A 16,634-nucleotide genomic window follows, 5' to 3' on the forward strand; every position below is an offset into this window, starting at 1 on the left:
AGATTCCTGCCTGCTCTTTCATCCTAAAGAGGATATTCCTGTGGAAACGTTCTGCTGAGCTCTCGAGTATAACTCTTTTTTTGAAACATCTCGCTTGCTTTTTTGACTCATCATTGCCGTGCGCAGCGCAGCGTACTAAAAGCTCGCTCTGTTAACATCGTGCGTTGCGTGTAAACCGATTTCGAAACTCAGCAATTCGACTTCTACACGGTTCAAACTAGTGTTTCGTGCTTGTGTTGGCACTGGTTGTAACATCAATCTCAGGTGGTCAGATGACAAGAGGCCGGTATTAAATAGAGGTGTGAACAGAGTAAATAGGTTGGCAGGTTTGTGTTTCTACATTAAATCCCCCCAAAAATACTATAATTGCCAGAACGACATCTTAAAATACCCAGAATGCGGGCCAATTTTAGTTCATTTCATAAACTGGGTGTGCCAATCGAGTGTTCGAGTTCGGGTGTTTCAGATCATTGTCCTGCTGCATAGCCCAAGTGTGCTTGAACTCAACTCTAGCTCGAGCGTACCTGGGCCGGACATTCTCATTCAGGACATTTTTTGCAAAGCAGCCCCGGACCATCACAGTACCACCACCAGGTTTGATTGTCTTTTTATGAAATTACCTTTTTAATTTTACATGTAATAGATACAGTCTTTGTTCATGTATAGATTTTACATTTTCTCAGTGCATGTATGTACTTCGCTCACATTAATTTGTTTATTTTAAAGGACCTGGACTGTGATTATCAGAGGCACAGCCGGAAAGCGTATGAGCAGGGTATTGTGTTTATAAATGAATCTCTGTGGGTCAAATAAGGACTGAAATCTGATGGCTAAATTTAAACGTGCGGTTTATTGTTTTGCGTTGGTGTTGGCTGGTATTGTGAACCTGGTGAGGTCGGGGTTACAGACGGACTACTGACAAAATGTATTTGTGGTCAGAATGGAGTCAGAAAACAGCAGGTGTGAAGAGTTATGCGTCAAAGAGGTCGAATAGTGATCACAGAGACGGACCTTAACACGAATCTCAACAGGACATGGCTTTCTTACACATACACACACTCTTCTCTTTTATCTTACCTTCTGAAGCTGCAGACGAGCACAGCAGCCTATGAGCCTGCCATGTAGGAGTTCCCTTCCAGCCCTGCAAAGACACAAAACACAAAGCACTGACTGATGAGTGGAATGCATTACATATTTGAACTCAGTGTAGCAGACAGACGGAATTCCATTGAGTCCCAACGACTGAGGCCCAACAACTGAGGCCCAAACTCGCATTCCATTGGCCTGGTTTAACATTATGGAAGGGACCAAAAATCTCCACTGATATGCTCAAGATCCAATTTAAGAGGATGACATACAAATTTATAAATATTTGCTAAATTAAACGAATGAACGAAGACAGCGATCGCTTCTAAATAAAGACTTTTGGTCGAAAAGGCCATTCGTTGCAGCAAAACACATTAAATTACTGTCACGGGAGAAGTGCAGTCTGAGGAAAGGAAGAACTGTGAGAGATGAAGGGAATGTGAGTGTGTGAGAGAGTGAGAGAGAAGGGCGGTATGGGAAGCTGCTCGACTTTAACCCTCATTCTATTTTGGTACAGGTTACTGATGGTCTCTGGTGAACGGCATCCAGATAGAAGCTGCAATAATAAGTGCTTTCCACTGAGCCGTATTCACACGCAGACAACTGGAGAACGAGGAGGAGACTAACTAAAGGAATTTCTGTATTGTCTGCCAGGAAATTAAAGGGAAGAGCAACCAGCGAGTTTTTGCTTGCCACAAAAAACAAGAATAAAAAAAAAATTAATAAATAAAAAAAAGCAAGCTGGAAGTTTTTTTTTTTTTTTTTTACCAACTATGCAATTGGCTCAATTGAGTCTAATTTGTTTGCCGTTCCATTTCGTTTACTGATTTCAAAGAATCAACCAACACACTGCTGTATGCAATATAATCTACATTAAATCCAGCCAAAAAACAAAAATACTATGATTACTAGAACGACATCTTAAAATAACCCAGAAGGTTTGGGTCATGTGGCTCATCTGCAGGGAAAAATGTAATGCTAATGCTTGCAGAGACATTTTATATAATTGTGTGCTCCAAAAGGGTCGGTGGTAACAGCCGGGGGAAAACTACAAATATATTTACACACACACACACACACACACACACACATCCCCCCCCCCCCCCCCCCCTGCACAACGACTCAGATATATGTTACCCTGCTGTCTACATGAACTAAAAGTGAAGCAACAGAGAATGGCAGCACATCTGCTTTTAAAAGACCAGTGACCACCCACTAATCCTCACGCAAACACACGCTCTCTCACATGCGAACGCACTTTGAACAAACCAATCAAAGCACACAACAAGCTAAAATTAGACTCCATGAAGGTGGCAGGATGGTTTACAGACTGCACACAGCTCTCGTTCTGCTTTCTGGATCCTAGAGCAGACGATCTGCACCGGAGGGGGCTCTATAATGTCCTTAATGTCCTGCCGGCAATTAACACACACTTGCACACACAGACACGCACACGGACCTCTTCGCACTACTGCGAACACTCGGGCTGTGAATTACGACCGTCTGAGTTTCCACCACACACACTTTCTTTTCTTTTTTTTTCCCCCCAGAACTCCATTTCATTACTTTAAACACTTATCACATGCATTGAAATATTAATGGTATATTATACACTGCTACAGACAGGGAGGTCATTTTACACTGTATAAACACACACACACACACACACACACACACACACACACACACGTTTTATTTATTTATGAATCCAAAATTCAAACAATGTAATGCCTTTGATGTGCTTTAATGTAGCTGTATGTACATATGTGTGTTCCATTCTGTGTGTGTGTGTGTGTGTGTGTGTGTGTGTGTGTGTGTGTGTGTGTGTGTGTGTGTGTGTGTGTTCTCTGCAGGAGTTGCAGAGGCACAGCAGGAGGGATGTTGACTGCGGATCTTGACTCAGGACTGACATTAATTAGTGATGAAGAGTTAACAAGCCCGTCTCCCAGCAGCGAGCCTTGTCAGCTTTCTCTCTCTCTCACCTCACACACACAGGTTTCAGGATCACACATGGTATGTAACAGCACATACACTGGCTCAGAACTAAAACCAGAACAGAGTCTTAAAGTACTCGTGCGTTCTGCATATCTTCGAGAATTGGCTTTTGATTTTTCATGACTTTAATCGACTCCAAAACCCAGAGTGGCAGCAATTGATGGAGGATGAGAGCGTGTGATGCGTAACATGGCCACACTGTGGTGGTGTAAATTATACAGTGTGTATCGTGTATTAGTAGAGAATGTGGCGCTGGATTGGCGGCTCCGTTTGGAAAAGCCGTCTGGCCCAGTTCTGCATGACGGCACTCGTGCGTTAGCTGAAATATTAAACAGCAGAGCAGTCAATAGTCCAGCAACCTTGAAGTCAATTGTATTCAGACAGTGACAGATAGAGAGAGAGAGAGAGAGAGAGAGAGAGAGAGAGAGAGAGAGAGAGAGAGAGAGAGAGAGAAAGAGAGAAGGAGAGCTAGCACTGTGTGTGTGTGTGTGTGTGTGTGTGTGTACTCTGCAGCACAGTGGCGGGAGGGAGAGTAACTGCAGGAAATGCTGAGCACTGCAGCAGTGGAATCCCTTGCCTGGAGAGGGGGGTTACCCCTTATTTCTCTTCTCTGGCATCCCCTCCTCCTCCTCCCTCTTTCACTCCGTTCCACTCCCTCTCTCTTTATCCTCGCTGCTGTCTGAATCTCGGTGTTCCCCTGTTTGCTATGCGACAAGTCCCTTCCTGCCTCGTCGCTGCACTTAGAAGACATGGTTTAGCACGTTAGCATGCTTGCGTAGGTGTTTCCTTTTATATCTGCATGTTTCACTCACTGCACCGTTTTATCGAACATGGCAGACTTATGCCATTGCTGCATAGATTTTCTTTTCGTGTGTGTGTGTGTGTGTGTGTGTGTGTGTGGGGGGGGGGTTCTACACTGTCATGTTAGAAGGCATCACTGTGGGTGTGGCTAACCCATCGTTAGTAATTGAATAAAAGAGGAACGATTTGAAGGCGAAACAAACTGCAGGAAGCATTTTTTTTATCCAACGAATCACTCATATGATGCATCCTAGACGTTTTACAATTTCATGACCTTGACTCAGCATCTTGTAGTTTCATTTAATTATTTGCATGATATCTGCAAAAAAATAGAACGTGCTGGATCAAGTGCTATTTTATTTTATATTTAAGACTCCTAAATACTGGGGAAAGATGCCATTATTATGATTTTGAAAACGGACAGGGGGTGCTCTCTGTCATCTCTCTTTACAGACAAACAAAAACTAAATATCAGTAAATACTTGCCTCACAGACAAATATATGTATAGACAGCTTCAAAACGTATAAACCAATATTGAAAACAAATAGCCTCTGATTGTTTAATCTGTATGAAAGTTGAGAGGTAGAGTTTCTCAGGTATCACCTCATTAACCGTCCGGTTGGAAACACAGCAAAAAAGAAAAAAAAGTTATGTTTGATGATTTACATAATTTAAAACACCATAATCACTTTCAAACATTTACAAGAATATTTTGTCTTCATGCTCTATGTTGAGATTGGTTTCACTAATAATAAATGTACATTTGCATAAAGAGAGAGAGAGAGAGAGAGAGAGAGAGAGAGAGAGAGAGAGAGAGAGATGTAATTAGCATAATATGAAAATTCCATCAATTAATTAACAGATTATCTCCGGGTTGAGCTCTTGCAGCATCTCACATTATTTGACATGGTCCCAGTTTTTCACAAAAGCTTTCACCCTCAATGTCATTCTAACGCTATGACCTGCTATTTATCTCCTAAACAGAATTATAATTTTTTTAGACTAATATCGTCACGCATACACGCTTGCGCACACTCGTGCAGGCTCGTGCACACCGCCGCACTTCATAAATGAACCTGCCCTGAGCCTGATGGCCGTCATCATCCTTATCACCCTAAATCACACGAGTCTGCTGGAACCTTCGAAAAAACTTGCCCATTTCACTCAGAAAACCATTTACAGCCTAGAGATGAATTTCCCCTTTATATGCAGGTGCCCTAAAGAGTCAGGAGAGGGTGATTGAAATTCTCAGAACAACACACACACACACACACACACACACACACACACACACACACATAAAACACACACCGTTAGCAGGTGCTTTATTGACCCTCGAATCAATAGTCCGGCAATCCCTGGAGCTCAACTTGTGGTGCAAAATCTGTCCCATGAGTGGAATAAAATAGAATCGTGCAGTAGAGATGTCTTCAACCACAGACATGTGTGTGTCTGTGTGTGTGTATATATATATATATATATATATATATATATATATATATATATATATATATATATATATATATATATACACATACACTGTGTACAATAATTTGACCAAATATGGTTAAACCAAAAACCAGCCAATGCTGAAAGTAGATTTGTTCGGACAAAGTAAAAAACTTGGCACAGAACTGAAGTCACAAATTAGCAATCTGTTAGCATCCATTTCATTAGTTTCTATGCATACGTCTGTGTGTGTGTGTGTGTGTGTGTGTGAGATGCAGTGGTAGCTGCAGAGATTTAGCATTGAGCTCCTCTGCTTCTTAACTAGCTATATATTTTAAAGTCACATAATGACCATAACAATAAAACAAGAAGAAAAAAAGCATGGGAGGAGTATTTTTTTTTTTCTGAAAGGCTGTTTCCTGCTGTTTGGAGGAAACTATATAGCAGCTGGATTCACTGAATCACTTCTTAAAAAAATGTTTTTTGTTAGAAGAAAAAAAAAAGATTCTATGAAATGGAGGTGAAAATAAGGAATGTCTCCGCAATTAAAAAATATGACATTCTTTTGATTGGTATAGTCCATTTGTGTTTTTTTTTTGTTTGATGCTTTTGGGGATGCTCACTGTGACTAATCTACATCTTATTTAGCTCTTCCGATTAGTTACTCATCCAATGCACGTAGTTATCTTTACAGATAAAGGAAGAAACTCTAGTGGTGGTAATCACAACACCCAATTATCAAATCTGCAATATCCAGTGTTCAGTTGAAATTCCCATTTACGTTTAGGGCATTTGGTCGACGCGACTTACAAAAGTGCTTTAAATCAATAAATACATTCTGATACTGGTTCATTAGGACACAGAATAAGTACCATAAGTCTGAAACAAGAAAAAATAAAAAGAATTTCTGAGAAGTGCTTATCCAAGTACTGCTCGATGAGGTTGGTCTTTAGACATCATATAAAGACTGCTAGTGACTCAGGTGTTCAGACATCAAACGGAAGTTTGTTTCTCCGCCTCGGGCCAAAACAGTGAAAAGAATGAAAGCATGTGTTCATGGTACCCTGAGAGATGGCAGGATCAGTGGTGCAGTGGTAGAGGATGAACAGATCACAGGACCAATAGTAGAGGATAGAGGGAGCAGTGGTAGTGGATGGATGGACGAGTGCAGTGGATGGAGGGAGCAGCAGAAGAGGATGGAGGGAGCAGCAGAAGAGGATAGAGGGAAGAAGCAATGGTAGAGGATGGAGGGAGCAGCGGGAGAGGATGGAGGGAGGAAGCAATGGTAGAGGATGGAGGGAGCAGCGGGAGAGGATGGAGCAGTGGAAGAGGATGGAGGGAGTAGCGGTGCAGTCATTTATTTGAATTGAATGAAGAAGGTCTCTGTACACAACGTTGAAGAATCACAGTTAAGTCATGTTGAGATCTGAACGATACGAGAGACAGGAGAATCTCTAACTGTTGAAAACTGTCGTATTATTATAGTAATGACTCGCTTCGGAAAAAATAATAAACTTCTGAATGGTAACATTTATTCAGTCTTTAGTCGCACTTCATAAACTGTTTCCCAATAAATGACCTGTTTTATAGTGTGTTATTCCTGTTCTTTGAAGCTGAAGAAAATACAGAACCTATTTATTTACTAATAATTTTATCAATTATTTATACTAAACCAATGGGTCAGGAGCCACACACACACACACACACACCCACACACACACACACACACACACGGCTCGATTCGTCAATCGGTAAGGTGATTACGGCAGTCTAACCCCCTCTTTTTTTGCTAATGCTTTGAAAACTATTCTCTGCCTCGACTTTCTTAATCTACTTGATCACAAGACTAAACAAAGCCAAATAATGGGTCTCTTTTCCACCTATTGTTTAGCTTGACACCAATCAGCTAAAAGACCCTTGACATGGCTGCTGCAGCACATAAATTATTGATTAAACCACAACACAAACACCAAACACAAACATTTAGCGCCCCCCCCCCCCCCACACACACACACACACACACACACACAGACACACACACACAGACACACACACACAGACAGACACACACAGACAGACACACACACAGACACACACACAAATTACTTTAAGAAAAATGGGATAGCCACAATGGTGCACACTAATCCTTATAAACCTAAATCCAGTTTGCAACTCCTCAAACAGTTTTGTTGTTGCAAAAGTTAGTATAACAAACACTGTGCAAAAATGTATAGACACCTCCCCATAAGGTTGGCATGTACTTCTTGAACATCCCATTTCGGATGTTGAGGGTGAGGAGGCCTGGGGTGCAGCGTCGTCGATGTGGCCAAGGAGAGAGAGGTGTGATTGAGACAGTTTGGACATTTGTGTAGAAGAGGGATTATAGGGTATATGGGTGGAAGAATGATGAGGATGGAGCCACTAGGTAGGAGGAAAATAAGACAATCAATAATTGGAAAGATAAGATTAAATCTTTTTTTTTTTTATCTGTGAATTTCTGGTTGGAAATGTGCAGAGCAAATACAGCTTTACGCTGGACCACTGCTGATTAATAATAATAATAATAATAATAATAATAATAATAATAATAATACGCTTTCCTAGCCTACGAGGGATCGTTCAGCCTTGCGATCTTAATTAATGACGAGTTTAGTCCTGGCTTCAGCAGCAGAAATAAACAGTAGGGGTGGAGAGAACAATTGGGAGGCGAAGGATTAATTGAAAGAAAAAAGAAAAGAAAGAAAGAAAGCACAACAGGGCGCATGTTCTGGTTAAACAAGCAGGTCAGGGTATTTCCCCACTTTTTTTTTTTTTTTTTTTTTTTTTTTTTTTTAAAGTGGAGCGATGAATAGTCCTTTCCATCCTTCTTTAAGCCACAAAAAGAGAGAGAGGAGTGAATCAATATTCTTTACAGGTTTAACATTTTGACAGCAAGGAATGTGGCTGGAACGAACCTCTCACTGTTACAATGGAAATGGGTATAATGCACATCTCATGCGCTTGAATTAAATAGACGACGGCTTTCGCAGATGTCCGTTGGTGCGGATTTTTATTTAACACTGTTCCAAAACCCTGTAGTCTTTGAGCTTACAGATAAGACACACAAGCCAGGCTCACTTCCAGTAGGAGCAAATGGCCTTCATTCAATCAGCTGCATCCTCCGTTTATCTCTTTGACTGAAACTCTGCCCAAATGGAGATTGTCCATCATCTGTGCTCCACACACACACACACACACACACACACACACACACAATATTTTCTTTTGCATTAGATCTGATTTAGTTCAATTTACTCATCATTGTGTATCAGATGCATTAGTGTGCCTTCAGTTGACTCCCTCTTCTCGTTTCAAAGAACATTTTAGGTTCTCCAAGTGACAGCATGGATATGGACATCCATAAAATCCATCATCCATGCCCTTAAATTAATCATCATTTCTGCTCTAGGGCTCTGGAAGACCTTTAGAAAAATGCTACTCTTTTTTTTTTTTTAAATGGCAGCGGAAGGATAAAGTTCTTGATCTACTTCATATCTTGGCAATTCGTGAGAACCTGGAATAAACCAAATGCATGAGAAAGAAAGAGAGGTGTTAAGGACAAGAAAGCTACGAATGGCAACCATCAAATACAGACAGGTGCACTGAAGCTTGTAATGTGAACACAGCCCAAGATTGGTCCTTCAGGAAGTTAGGACGTATCTTCACTGTGCCTTGTCGTGTGCTGACTGTGAGAAGAAAATGTTAAAGGATGGATAGAAGACGGGGAAGAGCTTGTAACTGCGCTCGGCTAAAGATCTCATTAAAGCGAGCGGCGAGATAGCGGGACAGTTCACTCCTGGCTAATCTTTTATTCTCCTCTCCTCCACACTACTTCATCCACTCATCGTGTCTGTCCTGCCGGCATCATTCACGCAGCCTTGGTTTAAACTCACAGCCCGTCTGCTGTAATGCGTTTCATGGGCATAGGATGTTGAGGATTTATAAAAAGACACAACAACAGGGTCTTGTTCTAATAGTAAAAAATAATCCATGAAGTAGCAGGTGATGTGTGGCATCAATACAGAAGAAAATCTTCTGATTACAGCCGAGTCATCCTTTAAGGCCAAAAACCTTACACTCTATTCTCAACGAACATTTACATTACCAATAATCATTTTGCTACTGCGGATTTTAAATGATCTTCAATCATCAGGAGAATAATGGGGTGTTCATGCTGCAGGGTTTTCCCTGTGATCATTTTCCAACACCGAAATCAGCATCCTACTATTGCATGTCATAAGTTAATTGAGTAGAACAGCATATCAAGTAGGAGAATATGCCGCTGCACACATTGCAATTTTCTTTGTGGAATTCCTTTTACTCAACAGATATAGAAAATACCACAGGAAATGTGATGGACGTTACCGATTGAAGCATTAAAAGCAAGCTAATGTAGGCGGACAGTGAGTTTACTGAAAACCAGTTCCCAATTTCACCTGCCTCAGTTGCAGCACCGCATTATTAACACTGCAACACCATTACAACACCAATGCATTTCTAATGCAACACCATTACTGCTGCAACGCATTACAACAGCAGCGCATTACTACTGCAACACCAATACAACGACACCATTACCACTGCAGCACCATTACAACAACAACAACGTATTACCACTGCAACACCATTTTAAAAAACAACAACAACAACAACGTATTACCACTGCAGCACTATTACCACTCCAACACCAATACATCACCACCATAACTACTGCAAAACCATTACAACAACGTAATACCACTGCAAAAAAAATTTAAACAACAACGAATTACCACTGCAACACTATTACAACTGCAACTTGATTACAACAGCAACACCGTTATAACTGCAACAGTAATAGCGTCACTACAGCAACGTCATTACAACTGCACCAGCATTACAACTGAAACTGCAATGACATTACAACTGCGAGTGCATTATGTTGATTTCAGAAGAGACTTATAATTCAAATTTAATTATTTAAACAGAATGATTCTAAATTCTTTTCTTTAAATTTACAATGAAGTCATTTCAGTGCTTGAAGGAGGCTGGAATACACCAGGGGAAACCCTGATAAGTCTCTGAGAAGCAAATACTAGAGAGTATAATGTCACTCTGCAGTGCTGTAGAGTATACGCTCTCTCTCTCTCTCTCTCTCTCTCTCTCTCTCTCTCTCTCTCTCTCTCTCTCTCTCTCTCTCTCTCTCTCTCTCTCTCTCTCTCTCTCTCTCTCTCTCTCTCTCTCTCTCTCTCTCTCTCTCTCTCACACTTAAGAGGATTATAATACAGCTAAAGTAGCAGCTTCTGCCAAGGACAAAGTAGAAGTGATGGCCTCTCCCTTTAACTCGGCTCAAATAAGGCAGCGAAATGCGCTAAAGCTGCCAAAGATGATTCAGGATTGCACCGTATACGGCGTCCAGGCGTCACGGGGTTCACCAGTGGAATAACAAACACTCCCACTGCCACGATGGTGACCAGGAATGTGTTCTGTAGTTTAGTCATTTGTATTTTAGTGGGAAAAAAAAGGAGAAATTAGAGGGAGGAAATAAAAAGTCTGAAGTAAAAGCGAGAGGATGAGAAGAACCCCGAGAGTTAGAACAACGCTGCTTATATGTTACTCTGTAACGTAGCAATTCTCCGATCGGAAAAAAGATTCCACGCATGATAAAGAAAAAGGTGTGATAACGCTGTCGAGCCCTGACGGGAGAGATAACCTGTCAGCGCAGAACATACGAAGAGCCGCAGACCCTGGCGATCGATAACACATCTGGCCCCTTCACTACAGCAATGCGGGTAGAGAGGAAGAGACAGGGAACAGGGAGTGTGAGAGAGAGAGAAGAGAGAGAGAGAGAGAGAGAGAGAGAGAGAGGGTGCAGGAAAGAGGGAGATAAATGAAAGCAAAGGAAAGGCTGAGATACAATCTTACTGAAATACACATTCATTTGGAACCACAGCGGTATGGAAGAAGATACTGAAATCAGTTTCGTGCAGAATTCTCACAAGACATTAACTGCTGAATGAGACACTTGTCTCGACTAATGCGATCCGATGTGGAGGGGAGGATACCGATCGGGGGGAAAAAACAGAATCGAATTAACGCAGGAGAACGCCAGATATAACGAAGTGTTATTAAACGACAGGAGCGAGGTTCAGGGTCCTCGAGCCCGAAACATCTCCGCCGTTGTGTTGAGAGAGCAAGAAAAAATTTATAAAAAAACAAACAACGGTACAGCAGCTTTCTTGCACCCAGGTGTGCTCTAGAAAAGTCTGTTCCAGGATCTACCTTGGATCCTTTAGGTTGGGGAATTTGATCACGATTCATGCGAAGTACGATTACTCCATCGTTGAACATTTAAAGGCCATGGCATGGATTATTTAGTGTTGAATCTATACTGATCTCAGATGTTGACCTATTTTGAGTTCTTCAACTCCAAATGACTGTACAAGACTGTAGAAAGGACATTACTCAATCAGATATTTCTAAATCTCCGAACAATCTCTAAATCATACTCTTGGTGTCAGACAGATGATGATGGGTTCCTCTTTTTGAATTTGGTTTCTCTCAAGGTTTCTTACTCACACCATCTAAAGGGAGTTTTTTCTTGCCACAGTCACCCCAGACTTCCTCATCAGAGATAAATACACATACATTTTGATTATAAGTGAATTTGAACAGACATTACTTCAATCTAAAAGAAATAACTCAAATCATAAAAATGGACCAAAATGAGCTTTTTTCTTTTTTTGAACAAGTATTTAAAATTCGGATGGACAGTAGCAAAAAAAAAAAAAAAAAAAAAAAAAAAAAAAAAAAGTACAAATGTAGAGCAAATGTTGTTCGGTCATGTCGCTGCTCCTCACCATCTAATCATCTCTTCTCTTCTCTCTCAGGTAGCTCATAAACGACTCAGATTGAATTTGCTTTAGCACACGTTTGCCCTTGCTAATGTGTGACTCCGAGATGGCACTGGATAAAATAGGGCTGTTTTTTCTACCAAAAAAGAAATAAAAAATTATAGCCCACACATTTACTGAATCCAGTGGGGTGGTTGGTGTGGGGTGTTGGAGTGGAGGAATCCTTTGTATTAAAAATGCACACACTTAACCTTGAGCTTATCTTCTGGACGTAATGCAGCTGCTACAGCAGCCTCCATCAGCCAAACAATCTGCACTGAGAAGGAAATCAAACCCGTTTCTATGGCCTCTGGCGATGTGTGATGATTTGTGCGTGATTGATGCCGTGCCCTACTTATCAGGGTTGGTAATGAAGGAGGAAACCAGGAAAATGCCATATTCACATACACACTTAATAACTCTGATTAAAATCAGATTTGGAGATTAGACATTAGAGATTAATTAAACTTCATTATGTGTACTTTGTACAGCCCTAATAACTCGTGCACTCAAAGCATGCGGTGTCTCCATGGTTAAGGCATTGCACCCAAGTCCAAAAAAGGTCATGAGTTCAAATCCCAGCACCACCACATTTTTTTAATACTGCTGGATCCAGAGCGACTTTCAACTGAGCAGTTGAGAATTAAGGGCCTTGCTCAAGGGCCCCGCAGTGGTGGAAATGTGGTGGGGCTGAGATTTGAACTCATGACCATCCAATTAGTATCAGTAGGTACTGAAAACTCTTAATTAAAATAATTAGTTTACCTTTTAATTAATAAAATCAATGCACCACTAATGACGCATTTCACATCCAGACGTCAAAATATGCTGATCTGCTACAAGGTCAGTGAGGAAACGTGAATTTTTCTACGCTGAGTATCCAATCTATCAAAGTGACCGGTTCCTAATGCACGCCTTTGCTATAATAAACGAGGTGCTTGGGTTGACCTCGTTAACTTCGACGGGGTACAAAAATGCATTTAATTCAAAACTCGAATTGAGCACTTTCAGGAAGGCTTTGGTTTATCCGTGATACACTGGTGAAACACCTGAGCAAAAGATTCTTTCAAAAACATCCTATTCCATATTTAATCCCAATTTGCTTTTATAATAACCTTCACTTTCCAGGAGGACATTGCACAAAATTTTGGGGTGTGCTTGTGGAGATAAAGGTGTTTGTAAAAACAGGTAATGATGTAGTTAAGGTGAAGAGCCCTGAGGTGCACTTATCCTTCACATTAATAGGGTTTGATCTCTACAGCAGGAGATCTTCCACTCCAACACATGTAAAGCACATCTTCATGAAGCTGAATTTGTCATACTGGAACAGGTTTGGGTCTCCAAGTTTAAGTGATCCTATTCTACAATGTTTTGCCTCCAGCTTTGTGGAAACAGTTTGAGAAATGAACCACATGTGGGTAGAAAAATCAGGTGTCCCAATACTTTTGTTTGTACAGTGTTTGAGAAGGTATTTATTTATTTTTTTTTCTTCTTCACCCGATCGCACTAACCTGAGGAGGTAGGTAGGCCCTGGGCTGGCTGAAGAGTGTCGCCCTGCCGGAGGACCTCAGGTTGTGTCCTCTTCTCACACTCTGCTGGACAAAGACTCCAGATAGAGTCTCCTGCAAATCAGAAATGCACATTAGAGCGTCAGATGAGATGGGATCCCAAAAGCATTGGATTTAAATAAGAAAAAAAATATGATTGGCACAAATAATTAACACTATGTATCGAATACTGGGTCGGAGAAATGTTTTCTTTTTTTTCTTTTTAAATCGCCGTATCATCATTATACAATAAATATGACTGTTATAATTGTGTCACTATCGTGCTAATCCGATGAGCCGACTTTGAGATGATGATGGCACTGTTTTAGCAATGCCAGACTTTGTTTTCAGTAGAACTTCATGTAAAAAAAAAGTTAAAATGTAAGCTCTGAGCTCTGCTGGTGCACTTCGTCTAGAAAGAAAAAAAAAAAAAACGCCATCTTCTCAGTTTCCTCCAACTATAGCAATCACACCAGCTGTGTCCCATCAGAGCCTGACATTACTGCCAATTAAACTGCTTCTCAATTAATTATGCTAAAAGTCTTTTTCTATAAACAGTGTGGAAATAAGAGTTCAGATGAGGCAAAAAGAGACTCAGAAACATTGAGCTTCTGTAAAACCCTGAAAGAAGGAGGAAAGCGCAGAGAAACAGACAGAGGGAGTGGAGAAATCCTGAGATTAAAGCGCATCAACCGGTATACCGAGGATGTAACTCCAAGCTTTCATCATGTTCATTTGGCACAATGTTTCCGTGTGTCTACTGTACAATTTACCAACCGTCGTATACACTGTATGGACTCAAGTATTGCAACAGCAATTTTTTTTCCTTATTCTAAACTAGTGTTGAACATATTTGACGAAATCATTGGACTAGGTTTTAATCTAAAGCCTTTATTTAGAGGACATGATCTTTAAAGCAAAACAATGCAACAACTGATCAAGAGTTAATTAAAATAATGATAAACCATCGCTGTTCTAAACCTTTTGACGCACACAAGCATGCTAATTATATTGACCTATAGTCGGCCGGCAATGTTTTCAAGATCTTAGTACATTTTAAAAACGTTTATAAATGTGTAATAATCATTCAACTTTATAGTTGCTCAAAACAAAGTGTCATAATTGGCATGTGCGAGCTATAAAAGGCGTGCGATTGAGTTTTGCAGATTTTCCCTAGAAAGCAAAGTGTGTGAAGTCACTTCAGTGATTTTTTACGTACATACGTACGAGGCATCTATTAAAGCTCACAGTAATGGTGATACATGCGCTCCGACTCTGATGCGTCTACAAGCCCTGTACCCGTGCGCACATTTCCATACACGTGTGTTGAGGCAGTGGAGGCAATAAAGCGGATAATATAGAACTGTGTGCGGGTGTCTAAGGCTCAGATAGCAGCCTCTAATTAGCCCGGTATCGAAGTAGTTATTGTTTGTCATGGCTTGAGGTTTGCTCAACATGCTTTCTCATGATGCTTAAACGCACTCACAAGAGCTATGTGGCACGCGAGTCTAATGAGCGCCGGCAGCAACTAATGCGCTGCGAGTTTACTGGTGTACAACCAGCTCTCACGCCTTATCTCTGTGGCCATGCTTGGGGTGTTGACCCGCTGTTTTGTGAGAGATGTACAGCTCGTAAGCTCAGGGACTGCCCAATCCATCCCTGTAGTAAGCAGCAAAGGTGGAAGCAGAAGAATCCTGAGAGAAGCGCTGGACAATTTATGACCGTTGACTTTCATCGGCCACGTGTTTGTTAAAGGGTTATTTCGATTACGATTTCCTTTTAAATCCATCTCTCCTCCCAAGAGGGACAGCCCAGTCTATTGCCGCTGATTAGCTTGTCAGAGTGAATAAAGCGTCTGCTCCCTACAGTTTAAAATGACAAACCAAAAGGGCACTTTTTTCCCTGCTGGTTAAGCGACTGCTATTTTCCAGTCAACATGCGTCTGGAGGTCAACATAAGGTTTAGCAACAAATGTAGCCTCGGTTTCAAACTTCACAGCTGCCATATGCGAGTGCACCAGAGGTGAAAAAAACAGACATTTTAGACCTGAACAACAAAGAACATTATTAAATATTTTAAAAATAATCGTTACATTTTCACTTTTGGATTGACCCTCAAACCCGATTCATGAGACGAAAGTGATCAAAGCTTTTTTCAAAGCCGTTTAAATAGAAAGTGAATGGCTGAAACGCTAAAACAGGAAGTGAGCATATATTTCAGCAATGCTTTGTTGCTTTGGCATTTAACGTTCGATGATGCAAAGGATCAAGAAAAGCGAGTTGTGATGTTTAAGGAAACCATACCTTTCAGAATAAAAGACGTAATGCTTGGACTCCTTAATCGCTGCTACAGGTCACATTTTTTTTTAATAATGAATGCTGTTGAAGAGATGCAAGGTGTTGATCACTTTGTGTATTTGATTGAGGGCACTTTAGGAAGTTGTACAAACACCCACACACATGTTTACCAAAAAAAAAAAAAAAAAAAAAAAACTGCACGAGCACACACACGCACACACACACACACGCACGCAATTAACTGCCTGAAACCTAAAAGGTCACTTTCATTTCAGTGCTATTTCCATTTTTTTCCCTTTAAAAATTTTAAAATCAAACCATGTATGCAGCTTTTCCCTGTAAGAAGATTCAGTAGGACACTTGTTCCTAACAGAAACACACTCCTGAGCGCCAGCAGAATAAAAGTTAATAAGTGATCTGTTTGTGCTAAAAGGCTGGTAATGAGATCCCCTTTATCACAAACTTCTGAGCTAATGTGCTGCGTTGCTAAATATAGTTACAACAGAAACAAACCGCAGCCTGGTGTGTGTGTGTGTGTGTGTGTGTG

The 16,634-nt window shown here is 40.9% G+C and overlaps 1 protein-coding gene across 1 annotated transcript in view; it reads right to left on the reverse strand.

The window, feature by feature from the left end:
* The window catches only part of mcu (mitochondrial calcium uniporter), a 37,420-nt gene that overhangs the window by 5,633 nt on the left and 15,153 nt on the right, over positions 1-16,634 (reverse strand). Inside the window, exons 2-3 of the mRNA XM_083540501.1 lie at positions 13,755-13,865; positions 1,078-1,141 (exon numbers count right to left, since the gene is read on the reverse strand). Coding sequence (XP_083396627.1) covers positions 1,078-1,141; positions 13,755-13,865 — 175 coding nt within the window. The remainder of the gene's footprint in view (positions 1-1,077; positions 1,142-13,754; positions 13,866-16,634) is intronic.

Source organism: Silurus aristotelis, assembly GCF_946808225.1.
Source record: "Silurus aristotelis genome assembly, chromosome: 4".
Classification (NCBI taxonomy): domain Eukaryota; kingdom Metazoa; phylum Chordata; class Actinopteri; order Siluriformes; family Siluridae; genus Silurus; species Silurus aristotelis.